The sequence below is a fragment of the Rhineura floridana genome, chromosome 5 (genome assembly GCF_030035675.1).
Source record: "Rhineura floridana isolate rRhiFlo1 chromosome 5, rRhiFlo1.hap2, whole genome shotgun sequence".
NCBI lineage: Eukaryota > Metazoa > Chordata > Lepidosauria > Squamata > Rhineuridae > Rhineura > Rhineura floridana.
The window spans coordinates 179257715-179282699 of NC_084484.1; the positions used below are offsets into that span (position 1 = coordinate 179257715).

Consider the following 24985-nt stretch of genomic DNA (forward strand, 5'->3'; position numbering starts at 1 on the left):
CCTGGGCTGTCTCCCTGCTTGTCCTCTCTCCTGGGTCTGCAGTCTCTCATTCCCCTTCCTCCTCGGATGAGTCCTCTGAGGGGGGGAATGACATAAGCAGGTGCGACTAGGCTGTGGAAGCAATAGAAAGGTGTTGCAACAAAGCTCTTGCCTCAAGACACTCCAAATAAAAGAGAGCGGGGTGGGCACCCTACTTGCACAAGCTAAATCTAGCACTTTCCAATCTTTGAGGCAAGGAGGAGGCTTCTCGTTGGGAAAAGAGGATAATTTCTCAAGTTGTAACCGTCTCTTCTCCCATCTTTGTAACCTTAGGGAAACTGTCAGCTCTGACCTTGTGAGAGATTCCCCCTCCTTATTTCTCTGGAATTGTCCAGCAGATTCCAGTAAACTGCTGAACGAATAAGTCTTGACTAGGTGCCTGCAATGATGGTAAACTATATTCCTCACTCTCTGGTGCAGGCGAGGGAGGGCTGCTGAGGCCTTCTTCAGCAGAAACACTAACAGGACCACTGGGCACAGAGCTGACAAGGGTTTCAGGAAGCATTTCCTCTGTGGTCTCACCAGACTCTTCTTCAGCATCTGCAGTCCCCTCTCCATTCTCCCAATCCTGCCAAATGTTCTCCATGAGGCCCATGACAGAAGGGACTCCCTGCAAGTTAAATAAACACAAATGGTAGCACATCAGAGACAGTACTAGTTGTACTAGTTTTATACATTCAGCATGGTTTTTTTTTTAAAAAATAGACCATACAAAAACATGAACACCTCCTTCTTGTTTGCAGCCTGAAGTGGTACAATCCATTCTACCACCTTGAGTCTCTTATATGGCATTCTTTTGAAGGGGAAGAACAGGTTCCAAATACAGGAAAGGCTGTAGCTCAGCAGTAGAGCATCTGCCTTGCATGCAGAACGTCCCAGGTTCAATCCCTGGCATCTCCAAGTAGAGCTGAAAAAAGATTCCTCCTGCCTGAAACCTTAGAGCGCCACTACCAGTCAGTATAGACAATAGTGAGCTAGCTGGACCAGTAGTCTGACTCAGTATTAGCCAGTTTCCTGTTTTCCTATGCTGCTGCCACCACCACCAATAATAGAATTATAGTTGGGATGAAGGTCCACCTGCCTGCCCAGTGCAGGAATCCTTGTAACTACAACATTATTGGCAGAGCCCAACCTCTGATTAAATTTCTCCAGTAAAGGAGAACCCACTACCTCCTGAGGCAGGTTGTTCTGATGTCCAACAGCTCTTAACCATTAGAAAGTTTCTCCTAATGTTTAGCCGAAATCCGCTTCTCTGCAATTTCCACCCATTGATTCTAGTCCTGCCCTCTGGAGAAACAGAGAAGAAGCTTTGCTCCACCTTCTGCATGACAGCCCTACAGATAAGGACCTCAGAAGAGCCTGGCTGCTGGATCAGGCCAGAGGCCCATCTAGTCCAATCAGAAGCCTACCAGAGGTCCTGAACACAACAGCAACTGGCATTCAGAAGCATACTGCCTCCAACCACGGAAGGAGGACACAGCCTTAATTGAAGACCCCTATCAATGTTTCCCTTTAATCTCCGGGCTCAGCATACCAAGCTTTTTGAAACAGTTCCTAAGAATCGTCTGCAATGTGTTGGGGTTCCCGGCTGGCAAGGCTGATGTGGAAATGGTTCCCTGCATGCAGATAATGTGGTTTAATAAGATTGCCGCTGTTTTTTAATTAAGATCAGCAGGGCATTCTGCTTTGTTTCCTTGCAGAAAATCCCAAGTTTGCTTAGGACATGGGAATGATGACTTGAATCAGTGCCTTAAAATGGTGTGTGTGAGAGAGAGGGGGGGGGGGTTGTGCTTAAGGAAGAGTGGAGTGGCCACTGCTGTGTTCTTGATGCTTTTTGGTCCCTTTCTCACTTTAAATGAAGGCTGTGATTGGAAAGAAGGGAGAAAGCTCATGTGTGGGAGGGGGAGAGATTTTTCTGTCTCTGAAACACCTCTTGGTGTAAGATGTTCCTCGTGCACACATGCACCCCTACGAACCTTCCCTAAATTTTCTTATCAGTAAAATGCAGAGACGCAGAAATCTCTTCCTGCTTAATTAGTGTTTGCAAAGCATTTGCCGCTTCGGGATTGGGAGCTAAGCCTGCAGCAGTGCAGCCCGGATTTCTGGAGTGCTACCTAAACTCTGTGCCAGGCTAGCCGGAGGAGCAGATTGGGTGGGCGCTGATAGCGTATTTTGGCAACTTCTTGTTTTATTCTTTCTCCTCCATTCCATCACAGGGAAGGCAGGGAGATGGCTTGGCATCTGGAGACAATTTGAACCCGTGTTTGAGAATGATTTATTGTTTCGTTCACTTGAGAGTTGTGAACCAAGAAAGGTGTGCTGTCACTGCACTTGGGGCAGGGGTGGGGAACTGGATCCAGCCAGCAGGGCTCTGGAGGTGCTTTGCAAGCACCAGCAGTCGGCGGAGACCTGTGTGGGAGGATTTGCAGGTGCCGACAGTCAGCCTGTCAGTGGTGCCCACAAACCCCTTTCAGCCTAGCCAGGTCTCTATCTGCCCCTGATACCAGGTACCAGTCCGTATGGACAGTATCGAGCTCGATGGACCATTGGTTTGTATCGGTATCAGCCCACTTCTTATGTCCCTATCTGAAATAAATAATAGATACAAATCAACACAGTTTCCTGCATTTTTGAACTCTCTTTGGGGTGTTGCTCTGGGGGCTGGCTGCATCCACATTATTAAAAGTTTCATACCATTTTAAATAGTCATGGCTTCCCCCCAAAGAATCCTGGGAAACAGGCTTGGTGCCAGCAGTTGGCCAAGTTGGGCACTGGCCGAGGATCTCTACGACCCAGAGGGGCCCCTCCTCAGAAGCTCCCACTCAGCGATCCACAGCAGCATCGGATTGCAGGATTTAGTGACCCGACACTGCTGTGGATCTCAAAGCAGGTGTTCCCAAGGACCCCCCCAATACAGGTGGCGTGGGGCTTAAATAAGCCTGCCCTCCCACTCCACTTACCTCTCGCATCAGCTTGCACACCCCACGTGCTGTGCATGCATTGCCATCACCCAAGATGGGGAGGTCCCAAAGGCATTTATGCCTCTTCCGGCATCTTGGATTGTGGCAGGCATGCGCAGCGTGCAGGGCATGCACGTTACTGTGACAGGTAGGTGAGGTTGGCTTGTTGAAGCCCCATGCCGCCTGTATCGGGTGGGGATGTGTGGCCCTGGAGCAGGCTGGTGCCCAAGGGCCCAATCATGCTTGGTGCTGGCCCTGCTGGGAACTATAGTTTGTTGAGGGTGCTGAGAGTTGTTAAGAGACCCCTATTCCCTTTCACAGAATTACAGTTCCCGGAGTTCCCCAGGAAGAGGATTAATTAAGTCACTCTGGGAATTGCTAAAATGTATTGTTTGAATTTTTGTGATGATGACCAACGGTTTTTAACAAATAAATGTGACTGGCTGGCCTGAGACCCTTGTGAGCCACTACCAGTCAGGGTAGACAATCCTGAGTTTGTTTATTGCAAAAATGTATACCTCACTTTTCACTATATCTCAGTGTCAAAGCAGCTTATAAAAATGAAAACATATAATATGCAAAATTTAAACATAGATTAAACCATTAAAGAAAACATAACAACCATCAATCAAACTTGGGCAGAACATAACGAAAACTACATAAAACATATTCTCCCAATGTATAAAATATGTCAAGCAGAATAAAATAAAAAAGAGATGGCATAAAACAGATAAAACATCATTGTTTGGACATCAGTTTTGGAGTCATAATTGCAAGTCCTCCTGAATTAAAACTGTTTTAACTCGGCATCTAAAACTTAGCAGAGTTGTTCCCTGTCTGACTTCTAATGAGAGGGAGTTCCATAGAGTTGGCTTCTTGTTGACATGGACTGTGCTTTTGGTCCATGGGGCACCACTAATAATGCCCCCTCCAATGATCTCAACGGTCAGCTTGGGACATACAAGGGAAAGGGAAAGATGCAACATTTTCGAATGTGTTGCTGCAGCACTTGGGTGAGAGCCAGTGTGGTGTGAGCAGGTATCCACTCACACAATGGAGCTTCACCTTCCACTTGCAGCCCCTTGCATGCCCCCCAAAATCTGCTCCTCATTGACATGATTGATTGATTGATTGATTGATTGATTGATTGATATCCTGACCTTCCTCCCAGTAGGAGGTGAGGGGGTCAAACAAAAGCACAAAAGCACTTTAAAACATCATAAAAACAGACTTTAAAATATATTAAAACAAAACATCTTTAAAAACATTTTTTTAAAAAAAGCTTTAAAAACATTTTTTTAAAAAAGGTTTAAAAACATACTAAAAAGCAATTCCAACAGACACGCAGGTCTGAACTTAAAAGGCTTGTTGAAAGATGGGTCATTCCTCTGGCTGTGTTAGTAAAACAAGTAACCTGACCTGGCACAGGGCAGCTTCCTTTGTTCAGCTGTGAGTTCCTGAAGAGAGAAAATGGTTTTATTTAAAAGTGCTCCTTAGATTCTGTGGGAGGCCGATGATGGCACAGGATCAAGCCAATAGGTGCTCATCACAGCCTATGTGTCTTGTGGGCGTGATTTCACCCCCCATCTCATTGCAGGGCATTTACTAAGGTGTTCACCTTCGGTCCAACGTTCCGAGCTGACAATTCTCAAAGCCGTAGGCACCTGGCGGAGTTTTATATGGTGGAAGCAGAGCTGTCCTTTGTTGAAAGCCTTCAAGATATCATGCAGGTAAGGAACGAGTTTGGAGGAGTGGGAAATGCGGTTGTTTTTAAAAAACATTTTTTGACTGCATGGTATTTTGTATGTGTGATTTGAAAACTGTTGGCTGTCCTAGCCTTAAAGGACTGATCAGAAATTTGAATGAACGAATGATCAGATCTGCAAGTCCTGAATGGCAGTCATATATGTCAACATCAAGAGTTTCTCTGCTGCTAGGTGTTTTATTACTTTATCACTGAACACTAAAGTCAGGATCATTCAGACCATGGTATTCCCGATCTCTATGTATGGATGTGAAAGTTGGAAAGTGAAAAAAGCAGATAAGAGAAAAATCAACTCATTTGAAATGTGGTGTTGGAGGAGAGCTTTGCGGATACCATGGACTGCGAAAAAGACAAATAATTGGGTGTTAGAACAAATTAAACCAGAACTGTCACTAGAAGCTAAAATGATGAAACTGAGGTAATCATACTTTGGACACATAATGAGAAGACATGATTCACTAGAAAAGACAGTAATGCTGGGAAAAACAGAAGAGAGTAGAAAAAGAGGAAGGCCAAACAAGAGATGGATTGATTCCACAAGGGAAGCCACAGACCTGAACTTACAAGATCTGAACAGGGTAGTTCATGAGAGATGCTCTTGGAGGTCACTGATTCATAGGGTCGCCATAAGTCATAGTTGACTTGAAGGCACATAACAACAACAAGGTGTTTTATTAGATGGTGAAACAATATGTGTTTGTGCTAATGTAAGAGTTCCGCAAGTGATGGTTATGTTCTATCTCTGCTGTCAGAGGCTGTATGCTTCTGAATGCCAGTTGCTAAAAACTGCAGGAGGGGAGAGTGTTCTTGCACTCCGGTTCTGTTTGCGGGCTTCCCACAGGCATCTTGTTGACCACTGCGAGAAGAGGATGCTGGAGTAGATGGGCCACTGGCCTAATCCAGCTGGCTCTTCTTAGGTAGGCTACTTTTTAAAGCTGTTCTGATGTTCCAGGGCTGAACGATAATACTGAACCGCCAACCTCATTTTTTGTGAACATGATTTATTTATGCTTTAGATTAGATTGAGACGTAAGTTGAGCTCTGCTGACGTTTTTATCCAGGTTGCCCGATGATTTTGACAAAACAGGAACTCTGCTTCTTAAAAAAATAAGAACGTTGCAAAGGACAGAAGCAAGGGGAGGTTAAACTCCCAAGTTGAAGGAGGGGACTTCTGCTGAATCAGAGAGATAATTGTTAGATGAGGGAAGAGCCCCTTTGATGGCAGGGGGAGGGCTGCAGTTCAGTGGTAGGATCAGTTGCTTTGGATGTAGAAGGTCCCAGGCTTAGTCCCAGGCTTCTTTACTTAGAAGGGTCTGATAGCAGGTGACGGAATAGGCTTCTCTCTGGCCAGTCAACTGCCACCCAAGAGGTGGGGGAACCTCAGACGCAGAGACCAAATGTGGCCCTCCAGCCTCTCTGCACGGCCCTTCAGACTTCCCCCTTCCCAGCCACACTCCTCGCTGGCCCTGCTTTGCAGGCTTTTTATCGGCTGTAATTGCCCTCGAATTCTGATAATTTCTCTTGCTTGCCTCAATTGGGGGTGGTGGTACAGAGGAGCGCATGATTGTGCGTGTGGAATCAAAACCTACTGCAAAAGGTAAAATGTACTTTCATTGCTTCTCCCACTCTGGCCCTGCCCACCACAGGCATGCAGCCCCCAGAAGGTCATGTGGCCCTTGGATTGCAAAAGCTTCCTCACCCCTGGACAAACAGTCTGCCTGGGTACAAGGCCACCTCTTCAGATCGATATTTAGAAAATCTGAAGCTCTGGGTCAGGATCAGGTAGTTCTGGGGTTTGGAATAATACCTGAACAACACCAGAATACAGAAATTGGCTATCTCTGGGCTATTGCCTTCGAATCAGCACTGTGAGAACAGGATGCTGGACTAGATGGGCCACTGGCCTGATCCAGCAGGCTCTTCTGATGTTCTTAATATTTGTTTATTATCAACACTTGGCCAAGCCTTTTTTGGTTTAACTAGGTCTTAATTCTTGGTTTTGGAGATGAGTATCTCAATGTTGGAATGAAATTCAGTGCATTGTTTTAGAACATAATTCTAGGTTTTCAAGTTTAAACAAAACAGCTCCACTCCCGTGCCCGTTTTTGAGGTGGTCAGGAAAGATGTGAAAGTGACTGTAATGTGAGATCTCCCTTGAGCGTTGTGGTATTGCAATGAAACTTATATGCACACTTGCAACACAATCCCCTATTTTGATGTTCAAGTGCCAGCAGGATCCCTCACCCATTTTCTGCAGAGGAGAATGACAGATGCAAAATGCATCATCGCTTGAGGCTTGAAGCGAATGCTTTGGCTGGTAAATTCCAACATAACAACACCGCCACTATCAATGGTACCCAATCAGCAAACCAGCCAGTGTGTTTAAGCCAGAGGTGGGGAACCTGTGGCCTTCCAGATGTTCCTGGACTTCAGTTCCCATTACCTTGGCCATGCTGGCTGTGGCTGGTGGCAGTTGTAGTCCAACAATGTCTGGGGGAGGAGCAGCCACAGATTCCCCACCCCTGATTTAAGCTTGGGCATTGAGCCTAACGTAACTCACAGGGTTGTTGTGAGGAGGAGAAAATGGAGAGGGGAGAACCATATACACCACTCTGAGCTCCTTGGCGGAAAGTGGGATATAAATGTAATAAATAAAATAATAAATATGGTATCCAGAGGCAACAAGGCCACCAACTTGGATGGCTTTAAAAGGCTGTATCTGCCAGTGGCTGCTAACCATGATGTGGTTGTGGTTTACCTTCACTGTTGGGGGCAAGGTGGCTCTGGATAGCAGTTACTGGGGTCACAAGTGGGGAGAGTTGCTCTTGCAGTTAGGTCCTGCTTGCGGGCCTCCCAGTGGGGCACCTGGCTGGCAGTTGTGAGAACAGGATGCTGGACTAGATGGGCCACTGGCCTGATCCAGCTGCCGGACTTCTCAGTGGTGGCCCCCAAATTGTGGAATGATCTCTTTGAGGTGTGCCTGGCGCCAACACTGTTATCTTTTCGGCACCAGGTCAAGACTTTCCTCTTCTCCCAGGCATTTTAGCATGCGTTTTTAAACTTTTTTAAAAAAAAATGTGTTTTTAAATTTGTATATTTGTTTTTAATGTTCTTAATTGTTGTAAACCGCTCAGAGAGCTTCGGCTATGGGGTGGTATACAAATGTAAATAACAACAACAACAACAACAGTAATAATAATAAAAAATATGTTCTTAAGGGCTGGTGAAGGTCAGCTGGAGTGTTCCATCCCTCCATTCAGTGGAGGCTGGTCTATTAGGGCAAATGTGGCGCCTCCCTGCCAACCTCAGCCTGCCCTCAGCCAGCCCCCCGCCTGCCTGCCTGCCTTCTTACTTACAGCCAGGCCAGGGGGTGGCCTTGCAGGTCAGCTTCCTCCCCCTTTGTCGCAGTTGTGCCCTTGTAGAACTGAGCAAGGAGGAGGATGGAGAGAAAACAAGAATCTGCTGGCTGAGCCCCTCATTGGCTCTGGCTCTACATACTGGTGGTCTCTTTGCTTTCCTCCCTACCAGTCCCAGTGGGCGCCTTCCGCTGCCACCTCCGCTGTGTCCAGCATACAAATGCCACATTTTGTTACAGGGTGGATGGCCCTTGTGATGCGTCCTTCCCTGGCTCTCCCTGTCAGGTTCCTACCTGCTCGTGGTTACTGCCTGTCTCTAGGCACCACCAGGGACTCCACCAGTCCGGACCGCTCTCTGTTATGGTTTCTCTCCCCGCTCTAGCACAGATCTCAACAGATCCCCCTGCTAGGCAACCACCAGTAACGTCCCAATACTAGTATTCCCAGAGACGCTGAATACTGGTATTGTTATTCTCTTCACCGCTGCCACCATTTGTTACAGTTCCCCTTCAGCCTTGGTCATTACCTTACCCTCCCTTCTGGTCTGTGAAACCCCAGCCAAGGATCAGGCCTTTGGTAAACCAAATTAAGTATTTATTACAGATAACAAAGCTAACAAGATTAACAAGATTTCTTCTTAAGGCACATAAGCATATGGTTTTACTCAATACTAATCCGAACTCCACCTCCCTCCTGGCAAACAACTCTCTAAACCCCACCAAGCAACCCACTCAGTTCTCTTCTCCCCCCAGATTCCACTCTCACTCTTCCTTTTATACATTCAGCCATTTTAAACACTCAGCCAATCATCTCGTATTCTACTGCCCATTCACTCCCCCTCCTCTTTCACTCCACTTACCATGAATCTTCTAAAACAACAACACTTACCATATATACATTAATATAGGAACATCACAGCCCTCTCCATCCTTCCTCTGCCAGCCCACAGCAGACTAGAACATTTTTTTTATAGGCTAGTCACTTTTTTATGGGCTTATTTTCAACGCTGAGGAAAACACTGGGACAATCTCTTTCTTTCAACATTCCCCTCCCCCCCCAGTCTCTTTTCTGCTTCTCCATTTCCTGCTGCAGGAGTAAGGACTCTCAGGCCTAGGGGCCAAATGCGGCCCTCCAAGCCTCTCTGTCTGGTTTTCAGGACTCTTCCCAGGCCACAGTGGCCCTGCTTTGCACCCTGTGAGTTTAGGCCTCGATGGAATGTGCCCTTTGATTATGTTTGTTGGTTACCCGAATGGATAGAGGGATGTGTGTAGAAACTAGCCTGGTGTACAAAGGTAAAATTCACATTCATTGCTCCGCCCACTTTTGTCTGACCCCACCCACCATTGCCATATGGCCCTCAGAAGGTTGCCCAGAAAGAGAATGTGTCTCTCAAGCTGAAACACATTTCCCACCGAGGCCCTACTGCCTGTCTGCATCTCACCATCTTCTAATCCAATTGTTTCTAGAAAGGTGAAGGCCTGGGGGGAAAAAACCTGGAAAAAATCTGTAATATGCTTGGGTTCGATATATAAAGCCAACAGTTAACAAGGTAGTTTTATTAAATAGTAGATACAACAACAGAGAGCCAGTGTGGTGTAGTGGTTAAGACGTTGGACTACAACCCGGGAGACCAGGGTTTGAATCCCCACGCAGCCATGAAGCTCACTGGGTGACCTTGGGCCAGTCACTGCCTCTCGGCCTCAGAGGAAGGCAATGGTAAACGCCCTCTGAATACCACTTACCATGAAAACCCTATTCATAGGGACTTGAAGGCAGTATATTTACAGTTAGATACAACAACACCCGTTTTCCCCTCAAGCTCCTTCAGTCAGCCAGGCACCACCCCATTGTTCTTCAGGGATCATCTCTAAACTCCCATCCCAATGTGTCTTGTAAGGAAATGTCTCTAAATTACTGCAATCACTACATGGGGGAAATGTCCCCCCTCCGTTTTTCCATTTTTTCTTCCCCCCCCCCCCAGTTTTTCAGAAAAACAAAAACAAAAGAAAAGGCTTTGGTAAAATTTTCCCAATTTGGGGGGAATTTTGTCCAGGCATTCAAATCTCTACTTCTTTCTCTCTCTCCCTCCTGCCCTCTCCACACTGCTTCCCTGACAGCACAAAGCGTCACTCCTAGAAGCACAGTACAAGATGTCCTATTTGATGCAAGGGCTCTTGCACGCTGTCACTTTATAGCTTTTGAATTTCTTTCTTGTCCTTTGTGAAGTTGCTTGGAACGGCTCCTATGGAACAGAAATGGAAATGCTCTGTTGCAATTGCCAGCTGGGTAGTTTCACACCGGCAGAAGCTTTGTTAAGCTCTGGGACGCTTCCTCTTTCAAGGAAACGAAAACATTATCTTGAATTTTGTGCCACCGCATCTTTACTATGAACTAGCAGTTTTAAGTTCCCACAGCATGCAGCAGCAACAGCTTTCTCTTGCGTGGGAAAAAAAGTGGGTGGCATAAGATGCAGGTTTTTTTCCATACTCCATGTGAATTGCAGCCCAGAAGAGACCTACTTTCATTATCTCCTTTAGTGCATAGCTTTTTTTTTTAAAGGAAGGGGCTGGCTTGTACAGCTGTGGCAAGCTGAGCAGGCCCTAGCCAGCTGGGGAGGACTAGCCTCTGAGGGGGACAATGGTATAAACCCCCTCTGAATACCGCTTACCATGAAAATCCTATTCATAGGGTCGCCATAAGTCGGGATCGACTTGAAGGCAGTCCATTTCCATTTTCCATGGCAGGGACAGTCAGTATTTAATGTGCGGATGACCTGTTGTTGCCTGTGACAAAGCCCCTGGGAGTTGAGATAGCCGCTAGCTGGTTTGGATGGCTTTTGAAAAGAGATTAGAAGATAGGTCTGTCGATTTAGCCATGACCAAGGTGTGATGTAGACAGATTAGTATGTCTCTTTATTGCTGGTAGGAATGCCCAGTGGTTTGAGATTGTGGGATCAGAACATTATAGCTTTGAAGTTCTATTCTGCACTGTTCTGTTAAACCAAGATCCTACGCTAATTGCTTTTCATTAACTGGGCTCTGATTGCTGGTTATATCCCCATCAAGACTTTTCTGTCTGTATTTAGCTGCTAGAATGGTCTGATCAAACACATGAGGGCAACAACAGCGAGGATGAACAAGGGTTGGGAACTGATCGGCGTAGAATAAACCTAAGCTTCCAAATCAAGGAGGACAAGTCACAATTGCGACTTCTTCACCATGTAGTTCCCCCACTTTTCACACACCTTGGCCCAGGAAGCAAACGTGACCATTTTAATCCACCTGCAAGACAAAGTGGGGAATAAATTGAATAAGAATTGGCTCCTTGTACATACTCTGCACATCTACAGTTTCCTTTTTTTGTTTGTTTGTACTTAGGCTATGGAGGACCATTTCAAGAAAGTGACGGAGATGGTACTGTCCGGATGCCCTCATGATGCTGAACTTTTTCATAAGCATGTAGCCCCTGGCCAAGAGGTAAAAAGCAAACAGGGAAAAAAGAGATTTCAACTACCTTTTTCAAAAATAGCTTCTTTGCCTGTTCAATGTGGTAAAAGGTATGATAATTATATACATAAAAACCATTTCCTCAACATTTTATTCAGTGGCGGCTGGCGGCTCCATGTCAGTGGGGCAGTGGAATTTGTTCCAGGTTTTAGTCTGAACTGTCAAGGAGCTGTCCTTGGACAGCTCCTTGAAAGCTCGGACTAAAACCAGCCACCACTGATTTTATTTATTTCAGAAATTATAAATTGTTCTGCATACAAATAAAAAATCTGAGCACTATACAGACTATAAACCAATGATTAAAAACAAGAAACCAACAAGAATTGAAAGCCGCAGCAATGAAATTGACTAATTTAGGACAGCTTACCGGGGTGGAGAAAAGTTTTCAAGGTTCGTCAGAAACATAACAAAGTTGGGCCTTGCTTCATTTCTGGCTAAAGAGAATTCCAGAGAATTGGTGCCACAATGCTAAAAGCACATGCTCAAGTCACAGGGCACTTTATTGCAGGGACATGAAGCATCATCACGAAACCTTCACTCACAGATCTAAGTAAGCAGGGTGGGATGTCAGGAGAGAAGTGGCTTCTCGGAACATTTTGTCACACTCTAGCGTGACCAAGAAATAGAACTCAAGTAGGGCTATGAAAACGAAGGGGCGTGGGTGTTCAAATAATCAGGTTCCATTCTCAATGGGTGGGGTCACTAAGGCCAAGGAGTAGGTTCACCCCAGCGCTGCTGGTGACTCTGAGCGCATGTCTTTACTCTCTTCCACGTAAGTGCATGGCTGCCTGACCTTCAGCACTGACACCAGGTGACGCAGCCCCTAGTGTGTGTGGTGCCCTCCTGATGATGTGGACTTCAACCCCTGTCGTGTCTGACCATTGGGCATGCTGCCTGAGTCTGATGGGAGTTGTAGCCCACAAATCTGGAGGGTATCACATTGGCTCCCCCTGCCTGAGCATGCACAATATGTCTCTCTGGAAACTGACGTCTAAAGCCACCCTCTACACCAGGGGTTGCCAACATTTTTGGACCAGAGGGCACATTTCAAATTTTGAGAGATTGCTGGAAATACTGGTCACAAAATGGCTGCCATGGGGGTGTGGCATAATACAAAATGGCTGCCATGAGGGGCATGGCAGAACACAAAATTAGAAAATAGTCATGGTGAAGCTTTTTCCATAATTGTATTTCCATATTAGAAAAGGCTTGACCTGTTGAATATCTGCCTGCTATATATCTGTTAAAGGCACAAGAACCCTGTTTTTCGCCAGTGCCAACCCTAAATCAAGGCCTAGGCTGCCAAACAGTTATCAATCATAGCTCTGACTTCACTCTTTGGCTAATAACACTAATAGGCAGGACCAGTCAGGCTGGCTCATTTCACAGAAATCGCTTACGAGGGTATCTGCACTTTTTGCTCCATAACTTTCTTTCTAAGAGGGCTAGAGACTTACTTTTTTAAAAATTGAAAGCTCAGATTCTGGGCTTCCTGCTGCTGGTGCCACAGAAGGCCTTCGTGGGTGCCATGGCACCCAGCAGATGGGTTGGCGGCCTGTGTTGTACACACATTCTTCCTCTCTAATCTAATTATTAAGCATAGTTTAGGAAGGGGGGGCAATTTCCCTCCCCTCTCATAAAATTAGAAGTTAGAATCACAATTCCGTATCAATCCCTCTTCCTAGGGAACTCTGGAAATTTTACTCTGGTGAGGGCAATAGAGGGTCTCCTAACAACTGTCAGCAACTGTAATAAACTACAGTTCCATGACTTTTTACCAGGGCTGTGGAGTCGGTACGCCAAACCTTCGACTCCTCTGTTTTTATACTGTCCGACTCCACCCACAATTGCTTCCGACTCCACAGCCCTGGAAAGGGCTGTAAATGACTTTTTAATTTGGAAGCTCTCCTAGGAGCATTTTTATCGCTGCCTGAATATGCGCTGATCTTGGCAAGACGGCATTTGTCTTCATCTGGGTCCTGTGTCATACACTGACACACAAAATGTTTTCCATCTTGATTTATGGTGAAAGGCTCAACTACAGCTGACTTCATGGGAAGCTTCTTTGACATTTTGAATTCATATTTTTAAAAAATTGTCAATCAAAATTTATTTTGAAGCTGGAGTCAGTACATTTCTACCGACTCTGACTCCACCCAAAATTGCTCCCGATTCCAACTCCGACTCCACAACTCCAACTCCACAGCCCTGCTGTTTACATTGATATAATACTGTTTTATTTATTTATTACATTTACATTCTACCTTTTCCTCCAAGGAGCTCAATGTGGGGCACATGGTTCTCCCCCTCCCAACAACCCTGTTAGGTAGGTTAGGCTGAAAAGCAGTTACTGGTGCAAGATGAGCTTCATGTGGCTTCATGGCTGAGTGGGGATTTGAACCCTGGTCTCCCAGGCCATTGTCCAACACTCTAACCATTACACCACACTGGCTCTCCTATGAAGACAATACAGAGTGCAGATGTGGCCTCTGAGTGCTCTACCTAGCCCCTCCCCATGGCTGGCAGAGTAACTTAATGCAAGACCAAGCAAGCATATCCAGATTGTGTGGTGGTTGAAATGGCACAATTCAGCTTTTCCTCTGGCAAAATTTGGGTCACCTTGACTCATTTCTGGTTTCCATATGCAGAAATCGAAACTGATCTGCAACTTAGATTTGCAAAGTCCTTGCAAATCCTGAAATTCTTCTGAAAAAAAGTCAACTTTTGTTTCTTTCTGAGTGCTTTCTAGCAGCCATTGTAAATGATTTCTTCTGTGCTTTTCCTCTCATTAAGGCAAAGTTAGAACGGATGCTGAAGAACCAGTTCATAACGTAAGCAAAATAAGCTGGGAATTGTTTGTTTGTTGTAAACTGGCTGAAATTTGTCAGCATTGCCATCATGTCACCATGAATGTGGAACTGACATTAAGTGGTGTGTCTTTCACATGGTGGTGTTTTCAGCAGACGCAGCACCACACCCATGTACTGAGGACCAGTGTGTTGTTTTCCTCAGCTAGCTTGACCCCAGAAAGCATAAGCACCACCTTCTGCCTGGCTCCTTGACCATTTTCTAAGATCGGCCATCCTCCTGACAATTCCACGTATCCCTGCCCAGTCACTGAGATCTTCAGATGGTCTGCCATGTTAGTGGTCCGCCATGGCTGAGATGCACAGCTTGTGTACACCAGGAGCCATGTGTTTAGTTTTGTGGGCTGGATTCTGTGGAACTCTGTCTTAGCTGAGATCAGACAGGCCTCCTTCTCTGATGAGCTTCAGGCACTGGACAGAGACCTTTATATTTCAGTAGATATTTCAAGGAAGTTGTACCATGCCTGTCAATTGAAATTGTGGGGTTTTTTAAACCGTGTTTTTTGTTTGTTTTAAACACCATAATATTTCGATGGATAGATTATTTTACTGATTGATGTGTAAACCGCTTGCTTGCTTGCTTGCTTGCTTGTACTAATAATACTTTTGTGACCATGTATGGTGAAAACCAGCCTATGGGCGGTATTCAACTGATGCATCAATATTCACTGATGCAATGGGACTTCCCCCGTTCCTCCCCCCCCCGTGCCCGGTGCCCTCCCTAATTCTGCTCCAGAGGGTTGGGGGAACCACCAGAACAGAGGGGGTGAGGAGAGGTTGTTCTGTTGCACAAGCAGAAGTCCTTGCGCTGATGGAACATCCACGTAGCACTATACTGGATACAATCCTATAAATATTGGAAATAAAGAGTTCCCTGGGAAGAGGGGTTAATTGTTAGACCACTCTGGGAACTGTAGTTCAGTGAGAGGAACTGGGATCTCCTAGCAAACTCTCAGCACCCTCAACAAACTACCATTCCCAGGATTCTTTGGGAGAAGCCATGAGGGTTTAAAGTGGTGTGATACTGCTGTAAATGCCTAGTGCAGATGGGGCCCTAAACTCTTACTTGCAAATATTTAGCAACAGCACCCCATCCCCCAAGACAAGCTGCCTCAGAATGGGATGACTTAAGTAGCAGTGGGGGGGTAGGCACTGCCTTGTTCCCCATTGCTTTTCCAGTTTAAATTGTCCTCTTTCCAAGTAGTTTTTCTTTATAACAATAATAAAAGGCGGTCAGGTTTCCACTGTAATCCTTTGCATTTATTATCCCATAAGCTGTGAGAGAAGCATTCTTTGCTCTGACAGGCAAAGAAATGAATGATTATCGTTTCTACAGTCTGAAATGTGCACCGGCTATGATGTCATGCCCACAGGCCATGCTGCTTTGATTTTAAGTGGGTAGTATTTGCCTCAGCTGGTTGTGGTCTTTTGTTTTTTAACTTTTCCTGTTCTCCAAACTGCCTGTTTGTGGCTTCCCTCAGAGGGAGCCAACAATCTCTCAGGGCAGCAGAATTTAAATTGCGCTGTTGTTAGCTGTCAAGAAACTCTGGGAGCTGTAGCTCGCAAGGAAGCTGGAGGCCTCCTCACAAAAAAACACTTGTACTTCTGCAAAACTACAATTCCCAGAGGTCTTGGTGAATGGGGGTGCGGAGAGAGAGCAAAGGGAAGCTAGTTTAGATTTGTGAGGTAACTGTGTATTTATGGTTAGGTGTGAGCTACCAGGACAGTATTGATACATACAATCCTTACATGCAAGTGCATGTAGATTTGCCTGAGAGGTAAGAGAGCCAACCAATTGCCCTGGGGAGTAGGGCTGGTCTCCCTCTACCATGTTTTGGGGTGTGCCCGATTTTGAGGTGACAAGGGTGTCATTTCCAGAAGCGCTCTGCAAAAAAAAAAAAAAGAAGGATGGTAGCCAGAGGGGTGTGGAAGGTCAACTGGTGCCATAGTCAGCCTCCTCCCATCCTCCCCAAAGCTCTGTTGTTGGACAAATCACACACACATCTCCTCAATAGCGATCCTTCAGTTTGTGAATAGGGTGGCAAATTTGGAGTGGCTGTCCCAGTCCACCTGAAACCTCAGGAAACGCCTTATATCAGGCTCTTAGGGATGTAGGAATCTGCCTTAAACGGAGCCCCAGACCATTGCCCTATCTAGATCATTAATGTTTATACTGACTGGCTGTGGGTTTCAAGCAGGACCTTTCCCCCGACCTACTTGGGAGACAGAACCAGGGAACTTCTGCATGCAAAGCAGGTGTTCTTCCACTGAGCAATGGCCCTTCTCTGAGCAGCTAACCTAGTGTTTTCTATTCTGCCTGGAAGCAGCTCTCCGGCGTCTTAAGAGAGAGATCTTTCCTGTTACCTGATCCTTTTAACTGGAGATGCTGGCAGTTGCACCCCAGAGCTTCTGCAGGCAAAGCAGGTGCTCTACGACACAGAGCTGTGATCCCTCTTCAAATGAGCATCTTAGGGGGATCTCCCGACAAGATGTCCTAAAAGGGAAGGCTACAGATTTCTGGAAAAAATAAAATGGGTATCCAAAATGATTGAGTCCAAACACACAACAGGTTTTTTTCCCTACCCTCTTCCAGAATGTCATACACTGAAGCAATAGAGGTTTTAAAACAAGCTCGCCAAGTGTTCACTTACAGACCAGAGGTGAGTGTTGTGTTTTTGTGAGGCTGGGTTTCTTCACAAAACCAAGCTTGAGTGCTGGAAATGGGAATTTTGCCTACATCCCACTTCTTCCAAATACAAGATCAGTTTATGATTCTAGATCATTTCAAACCATTGATTAGCTGGTATATAATACAACCTAAAGATTACACATTAGCGTCAAAATAGTCTGTGAAGGCCTAATTCCTATAATTTAATTTTAACGCAGATGTGGGGAACTTTTGGCCTTCCAGATGTTGCTGAACTACAACTCCCATCAGCCCTGGCGATTGGGTCATTTCTGGAATAAATAAAATGCCTGTCCAGAATGATTGAGTCCAAACTCAACCCTTGCTGGGACTGATGGGAGTTGTAGTTCAGCAACCTTTGGAGAGACAAAGGTTCCCCACACCTTGCATACAGACACCATTGAGATTCCAGTCATGCCATGCTCCCATAGGGAAAGGATGTGGAACCTGTGGCCCTCCAAATGATATTGGACTCCATTTCCCATCGGCCCCAGCCAGCATGGCCAATGGACTACAACTCCCATTATCCCTGACCACTGGCCATGCTGGCTGGGGATGATGGGAAATGGCGTCCAACAACTTCTAGAAGGCCACATGTTCTCCATCTGTCCCATAGAGCAAGGGTTGAGAGAACCTCAGGCCCAGATACCATATATGTCCCCCTGTGCCTCTCTATCAAGTTCTCCTGACTCTTCCCTCATCACATCACTCACAGGCCTTGCTTCACACTCTCCTTGAGTGTTTTTGTCTCCCTGGGATATGTCCTTGAACTCTGAGGATGCTTTTTCTTGCCTGGTTGGAGGATAGAGAGGGGGTGGGAATGTGTGTAGAAACTAGCCTACTATACAAAGGTAAATATTGATATCCATTGCTTCTCCCACTTTTGCCTATGGCCCCGCCCAGACAGAGCTTGGAAATGTTACTTTTTTGAACTACAACTCCCATCAGCCCAATCCAGTGGCCATGCTGGCTGGGGCTGATGGGAGCTATAGTTCAAAAAAGTAACTTTTCCAAGCTCTGGCCCAGAACTGGCATGTTTCTCTTGTGAGGTTCCCCAGAAAGGAATGTGCCCCTGGGGCTGAAAAAGGTTCTCTGCTCCTGGCCTAGTTTGTGTAAAAAACTGTTGCCTCCATGTTGAGTGACAGGTGACCCCTGGAGTCAGATTCGAATTCTGAACCATTGACTTTTGGGGTATTATGCTTGTTTGGCAATCTGCATCACCTCTTTCTCTTCTGTTCTCTTTCCAGTGGGGTCTGGACCTCCAGAGCGAGCACGAGAGATACTTGGCACAGCACTGTGGCGAAATCCCTGTGTTTGTCTTTAACTATCCCTATGACCTTAAGCCATTCTATATGCGGGACAATGAAGATGGACCCTGTCACACAGTAAGAATTATGGTTAAAATTCCTAGGCCATTCAGCATGGTTGCCCCTTGACGTCTTGCTTGTTTTATACTCTCTGGAATGAAGCATCCTTTTCTCTTGGGTCCGGCTGATTATAATTGGTCTGTTACTGGAAGTGTTACTGTGTAATTTTTCAATGTCCTAGGATGATGTCATGGTACATTTATTCATGGATCCCCCAAGCAGTCTTTTAAATACTCTTTGTACATCCATGAGAGCTAGAAACGTTTTAATTGCTGCCACAAGATGTAGTAGTGATGGCCCCCAAACTTGGATGGCTTTAAAGCGGGATTAGACAAATTCATGGAAGATAAGGCTATCAACGGCTACTGGCTATGATGGCTATATTACAGGGATGGGGAACCTCTGGTCCAAGGGCCAGATGTGGCCCTCCAGGTCTCTCTATCTGGCCCTCAGAATTCTCCCCAGGCCACTCCCCACACACACACCCTTCACCAGCCCTGCTTTGCAGGCTTGAATGTTTTTGCCTGACTGTAATGTGTCCTTGAACTACCTTACTGTACAAAAGTAGGATGTACATTCATTGCTCTGCCCACTTTGCATGTGGCCCTTGGAAGGTTGCCCAGAAGGGATGCGGCCCTTGGGCTGAAAAAGATTCCCTCTTCCTGCTGTATTCCTTCTGATATCAGAGGCAGGGTGCTCCTCAGTGTCAGTTGCTGGGGATCACAAGTAGGAGAGGACCATAAGAACATAAGAAGAGCCTGCTGGATCAGGCCAGTGGCCCATCTAGTCCAGCATCCTGTTCTCACAGTGGCCAACCAGGTGCCTGGGGGAAGCCCACAAGCAGGACCCGAGTGCAAGAACACTCTCCCCTCCTGAGGCTTCCGGCAACTGGTTTTCAGAAGCATGCTGCCTCTGACTAGGGTGGCAGAGCACAGCCATCACAGCTAGTAGCCATTGATAGCCCTGTCCTCCATGAATTTGTCTAATCTTCTTTTAAAGCCATCCAAGCTGGTGCCCATTACTGCATCTTGTGGGAGCAAATTCCATAGTTTAACTATGCGCTGGGTAAAGAAGTACTTCCTTTTGTCTGTCCTGAATCTTCCAACATTCAGCTTCTTTGAATGTCCATGAGTTCTAGTATTATGAGAGAGGGAAAAGAACTTTTCTCTATCCACTTTCTCAATGCCATGCATAATTTTATACACTTCTATCATGTCTCCTCTGACCCGCCTTTTCTCTAAACTAAAAAGCCCCAAATGCTGCAACCTTTCCTCGTAAGGGAGTCGCTCCATCCCCTTGATCATTCTGGTTGCCCTCTTCTGAACCTTTTCCAACTCTATAATATCCTTTTTGAGATGAGGCGACCAGAACTGTACACAGTATTCCAAGTGCAGCCACACCATAGATTTATACAACGGCATTATGATATCGGCTGTTTTATTTTCAATACTTTTCCTAATTATCCCTAGCATGGAATTTGCCTTTTTCACAGCTGCCACGCTTGGATGGCATTCCAAGTCCTGCTTGTAGGCTTCGCAGAAGCATTTGGTTGGCTTTCTGGAAAACAGGATGCAGGACTAGATAGGTTTTTGGCTTTGATTCGGCAGCGCTCTTCTTATATTCTTAATTTTGGAAAAAAATAAAAAGTAGGATCTCCCAGGAAGGAGATGATTGAGTAGGGTACCACACTGGAGTCCAAAAGCTGTTGTTTGCTGTACACTCATTGCATATCGCACTTGAGTATCGCTGCTTCTTGTGATTACTTAGGCTGGCGGTAGCCAGTGCGGTGCCTTCCAGATGTTGGTGGACTCCAGCTCCCATTGGGCTCAGCCAGCATGGCCAGTGGTCAGGGATAATGGGAGTTGTCATTCAACAACGTATGAAGGTTACCACAATTAGCATCCCTTAGTGGATTGGGGTACGGCTTATCCAACAAGACAATAATAACAAGCATTTTAGGAATTTTGTATTGTGTGTTGTTTGGGTTTTTTAAAAAGAAAAAAAGAAATTGGCTTTTAATTTATTTTACCGGTTTGTATTTTATCTTGTTGCTAAGTCACTTTAAGACATTTTTTATATAAAGTGACTAACTAATGCTCTCTCTCTCTCTCTATATATATATATTTATATTCCACACACACACACACACACGCACGCACGCACGCACGCACGCACACACACACACACACACACACAAAATGCCAAACTAGGCTTCTATATGGTTTACAAAGTATAAAAGCCAATTACACAACATTAAAATATAAGCATCTGTAATGAAAATACATAATAAAACAATCCTATTGAAATATACATCAGTTACCCCTAACTTAGTTACACAGTTCAGACAGATATTTATTTATTCATGTCTTTCCTTTTAAAGGTGGCAGCATTTGATCTTCTAGTACCTGGAGTTGGGGAACTTTGCGGAGGCAGCTTGAGGGAAGACCGGCCTGATTTCCTACAATCCCGCCTACAGAGGTAGGGAGAGAGTTTCCGCTTCTGTTTTCTTGTGGGATGCTGTTTAACAGGTGGTCAAGGAAGGATTGCTGAGGACACGAGCGATTAAGGAGAGCAGGTGTTCAGACAGAACAGATGCTTCTTTGGGGATGTGTTTATTGGTGTTCCAGACTCCTTGGTGTAATCTCTTTAAGGGGAAAATACACAGCATGTCCCCTTCTCCTAGAAATTTCAACAGATCTATAAAAACAGTGATGCAAAAATCCTACAGCACTGCAAAAATCCTTTCTCACAATCCCTGGGGAGGGGAAGGGCTAGGGGCTATTTGAGCTTGTCTTTTGAAGGGCCTCTTTTCTGTTCCTTTTGGCACCCACGTATGGAAAACCTCTTTGTCAACTAATGTTTTTTTTTTTAAATGGATGGTTGCGCAAGGAAGCTCCCAGGTGCTTTTTTGGTTGATGCGTTTGCCGCCCTGGGACCCTTCAGCAGGAAGGGTGGAATATAAATTCAATAAATAATAAAGGGGGCAGGCGGTATTTCAGGTAACCTGGTCCCAAATTGTTGAGGTTTTATATGTCAACAGCAAGACCTTGAATATGACCCAGTAGCCGATTGTAGCCCGTGCAGTTCCCTCAATGCAGGCATAATATGTCCATGTCCAGCTGCTCCAGAATTCTGCCCAAGGAATTCTGCAGTTGTTTACTATTATTATTGTTGTTGTTGTTGTTTGACTTATATCCTGCCCTTCCTCCCAGCAGAAGCCCAGGGTGGCAGTGTGTCACCATTGCTCACATACTGAGGATGTTTTCTTTCATTTGTTCAACAGGTTGGGGCTTGAAGATACTTATCAATGGTAAGGACAGCTGAGTATCATTTCTCAGTGCTGTTGCATGAAAAGAGTTGCCCAGGTGGATCTGATTCTCCTAACCTTTTGCAGCCACCAAACACTGGGCAGAGAGCACACCTTTATTCAGCCTTCTGTGGTAGAGCCCAGTTTTGAGATGGCCCATCTCACTTACTAAATGCATCAGCTGTGACACAGTGACATTCTTACGCATTTCTCCCCACCCACTAAGCATGCCTGACAAGTGAGCGAGTGACAAGAGCTGTCATGTGTCAAAGGGCAAACACAGAAAGATGCCAGAAGCTGCTGCTGAGGAAGGGCCTCAGCTCAGTGACTGAACATCTGCCTTGCATGTAGAAGGCTGCAGGTTCAGTCCCTGGTGTCCCCAGGTAGGGCTGGAAAAATGCTCCTGCCTGAAACCCTGGAGAGCCACTGCCAGAGTGGGCAATACTGAGGAAGATGGACTTGATGGTGTGAGTTAGTATACGGCATTGTCCTATGTTCTTGCCAGGGTGCCAGGGAGGGGCTGTGGGTCCATGGTAGATGCAAGCTTCCTGAGTTCCTAAACAAAATTAAGGGGTCATTGAGCCTTTTGTTGTTGTTATGTGCCTTCAAGTTGATTACAACTTATGGTGACCCTATGAATCAGTGACCTCCAAGAGCATCTGTCATGAACCACCCTGTTCAGATCTTGCAAGTTCATGTCTGTGGCTTCCTTTATGGAATCAATCCATCTCTTATTTGGCCTTCCTCTTTTTCTACTCCCTTCTGTTTTTCCCAGCGTGATTGTCTTTTCTAGTGAATCCTGTCTTCTCATTATGTGTCCAAGGTATGACAACCTCAGTTTCATCATTTTAGCTTCTAGTGACAGTTCTGGTTTAATTTGTTCTAACAGCCAATTATTTGTCTTTTTCGCAGTCCGTGGTATGTGCAAAGTTCTCCTCCAACACCACATTTCAAATGAGTTGATTTTTCTCTTACCCGCTTTTTTCACTGTCCAATTTTCACATCCATACATGGAGATCGGGAGTACCATGGTCTGAATGATCCTGACTTTAGTGTTCAGTGATTGAGGCTTTTATTGGGTAAATAAAGAGGTTTCTATATGGTTACAGGTCCCTGTATTCCAGTGGCAACTGGTGGCTCCATGTCAGTGGAGCAGTGGAATCTGCTTTGGGTTTTCGTCTGAACTTTCAAGGATCTGTCCAAGGTGCTTCAGCACCTTGGATAGTTCCTTGAAGGTTCGGACTAAAACCCAGAGCAGCCCCTCTGACACGATACACCAGCTGCCGCCGCCGTATTCTCTACCCTTATTGTTCTGCATCCTCCACCTCTGTGTCCCATGACATCATTTCCTCCTTGCTTGCCAAATTTCCAAAAGTGAGTCCCCTTAGAACTTCTCTGATACATAGCTATAACTGTGGGAGGGGCATGAGATACTGATGTGAGGATTAATTGTGGCTCTACGAAAAAGCCAGAGAATGCTGCACAGGTTGGCTTGGTACCCATTGCTTTTTTTAAAAACTCTTTATCAAGAGAAATGTGGGTTGTTTCCTCCTGAATGGGATATGCTTTGGTGTGTTACAGTGTCTTCTAAGCAGTTTCCATTAAGTACAAAATGTTTACCCTAGATGATAAAAGAGCTTTTTAAGAAAACCACACCAACCTGTGCTGGGCACGAATGGATCATGGGTGATGTTGGTGGTTGAAGGATTGCCAGCGTGGCTGAACAGTTGCACTTTTCTTCAGTGTAGTGGTTAGCAGCCTTTCTAGCCAGGTAGTAACAGGAAGAGGACCCACTGCTTCTTGCATGTCCCTCCTCATGCTGCTGCCTCCACAGCTGCCCGGGGGGCTGCTTGTCTCCAGATCCCAGTGCCACAGAAGAAATAGTGGCAGGTCCAGCCTGGGAATCTATTCAGAAACTGACCTAACCTTCCAGAGGTGTTTTTGTTTTAAAGGGCCTGAAGATCTTTAGAAGAAAGTGAGGTCTTTAAAAAATGTGCTGCATCTGTGAAGCCGCGTGCACACCTGTGCTGATCCATCCCTAAGTGTGTGTCAGGAGAGAGGCAGAATGTAGAGTGCATTTAGAAGAGGGGGAAGTTCAAACATTTGAGCAGGAGGAGGGAGGCTTTTTCAGCCCAAAGGCCACATTTCCTTCTGGTCAGTCTTCTGGGGGCTGCATATTGTTGGTGGGTGGGCCATAGGCAAAAGCAATGAAAGTAAATGTTGCCTTTGTAAGGTAGGCTACTTTAAGCACATACGCCCCTCTTTGTCCATTATTACTAATCATCATCATCAAGGAGATGTTCCAGCCAGCCCAAAACACTCAAAGTGTATGTGAAGCAAAGGGTGTGGCTGGGGAGGGTGTGTGGCCTGAAGATAGTCCCAAAAGCCAGATGCAGAGGTTGGAGGGCTGCATTTGTTTCCCAGGTTGCCCACAGTAGCATATAAAGAACATAAGAACATAAGAAGAGCCTGCTGGATCAGGCCAGTGGCCCATCTAGTCCAGCATCCTGTTCTCACAGTGGCCAACCAGGTGCCTGGGGGAAGCCCGCAAGCAGGACCCGAGTGCAAGAACACTCTCCCCTCCTGAGGCTTCCGGCAACTGGTTTTCAGAAGCATGCTGCCTCTGACTAGGGTGGCAGAGCACAGCCATCACGTCTAGTAGCCATTGATAGCCCTGTCCTCCATGAATTTGTCTAATCTTCTTTTAAAGCCATCCAAGCTGGTGGCCATGACTGCATCTTGTGGGAGCAAATTCCATAGTTTAACTATGCGCTGAGTAAAGAAGTACTTCCTTTTGTCTGTCCTGAATCTTCCAACATTCAGCTTCTTTGAATGTCCACGAGTTCTAGTATTATGAGAGAGGGAGAAGAACTTTTCTCTATCCACTTTCTCAATGCCATGCATAATTTTATACACTTCTATCATGTCTCCTCTGACCCGCCTTTCCTCTAAACTAAAAAGCCCCAAATGCTGCAACCTTTCCTCGTCAGGGAGTCGCTCCATCCCCTTGATCATTCTGGTTGCCCTCTTCTGAACCTTTTCCAACTCTATAATATCCTTTTTGAGATGAGGCGACCAGAACTGTACACAGTATTCCAAATGCAGCCGCACCATAGATTTATACAACGGCAT

The 24985-nt window shown here is 45.8% G+C and overlaps 1 protein-coding gene across 5 annotated transcripts in view; it reads left to right on the forward strand.

The window, feature by feature from the left end:
* Positions 1 to 24985, forward strand: part of NARS2 (asparaginyl-tRNA synthetase 2, mitochondrial) — a 64848-nt gene that overhangs the window by 30530 nt on the left and 9333 nt on the right. For all 5 annotated transcript variants that reach the window (XM_061628975.1, XM_061628973.1, XM_061628972.1 and 2 more), the window contains 7 exons: positions 4597 to 4729; positions 11498 to 11596; positions 14420 to 14457; positions 17087 to 17153; positions 18427 to 18564; positions 20927 to 21024; positions 21830 to 21856. In XM_061628975.1, the coding sequence (XP_061484959.1) occupies positions 4597 to 4729; positions 11498 to 11596; positions 14420 to 14457; positions 17087 to 17153; positions 18427 to 18564; positions 20927 to 21024; positions 21830 to 21856 (600 nt within the window). The remainder of the gene's footprint in view (positions 1 to 4596; positions 4730 to 11497; positions 11597 to 14419; positions 14458 to 17086; positions 17154 to 18426; positions 18565 to 20926; positions 21025 to 21829; positions 21857 to 24985) is intronic.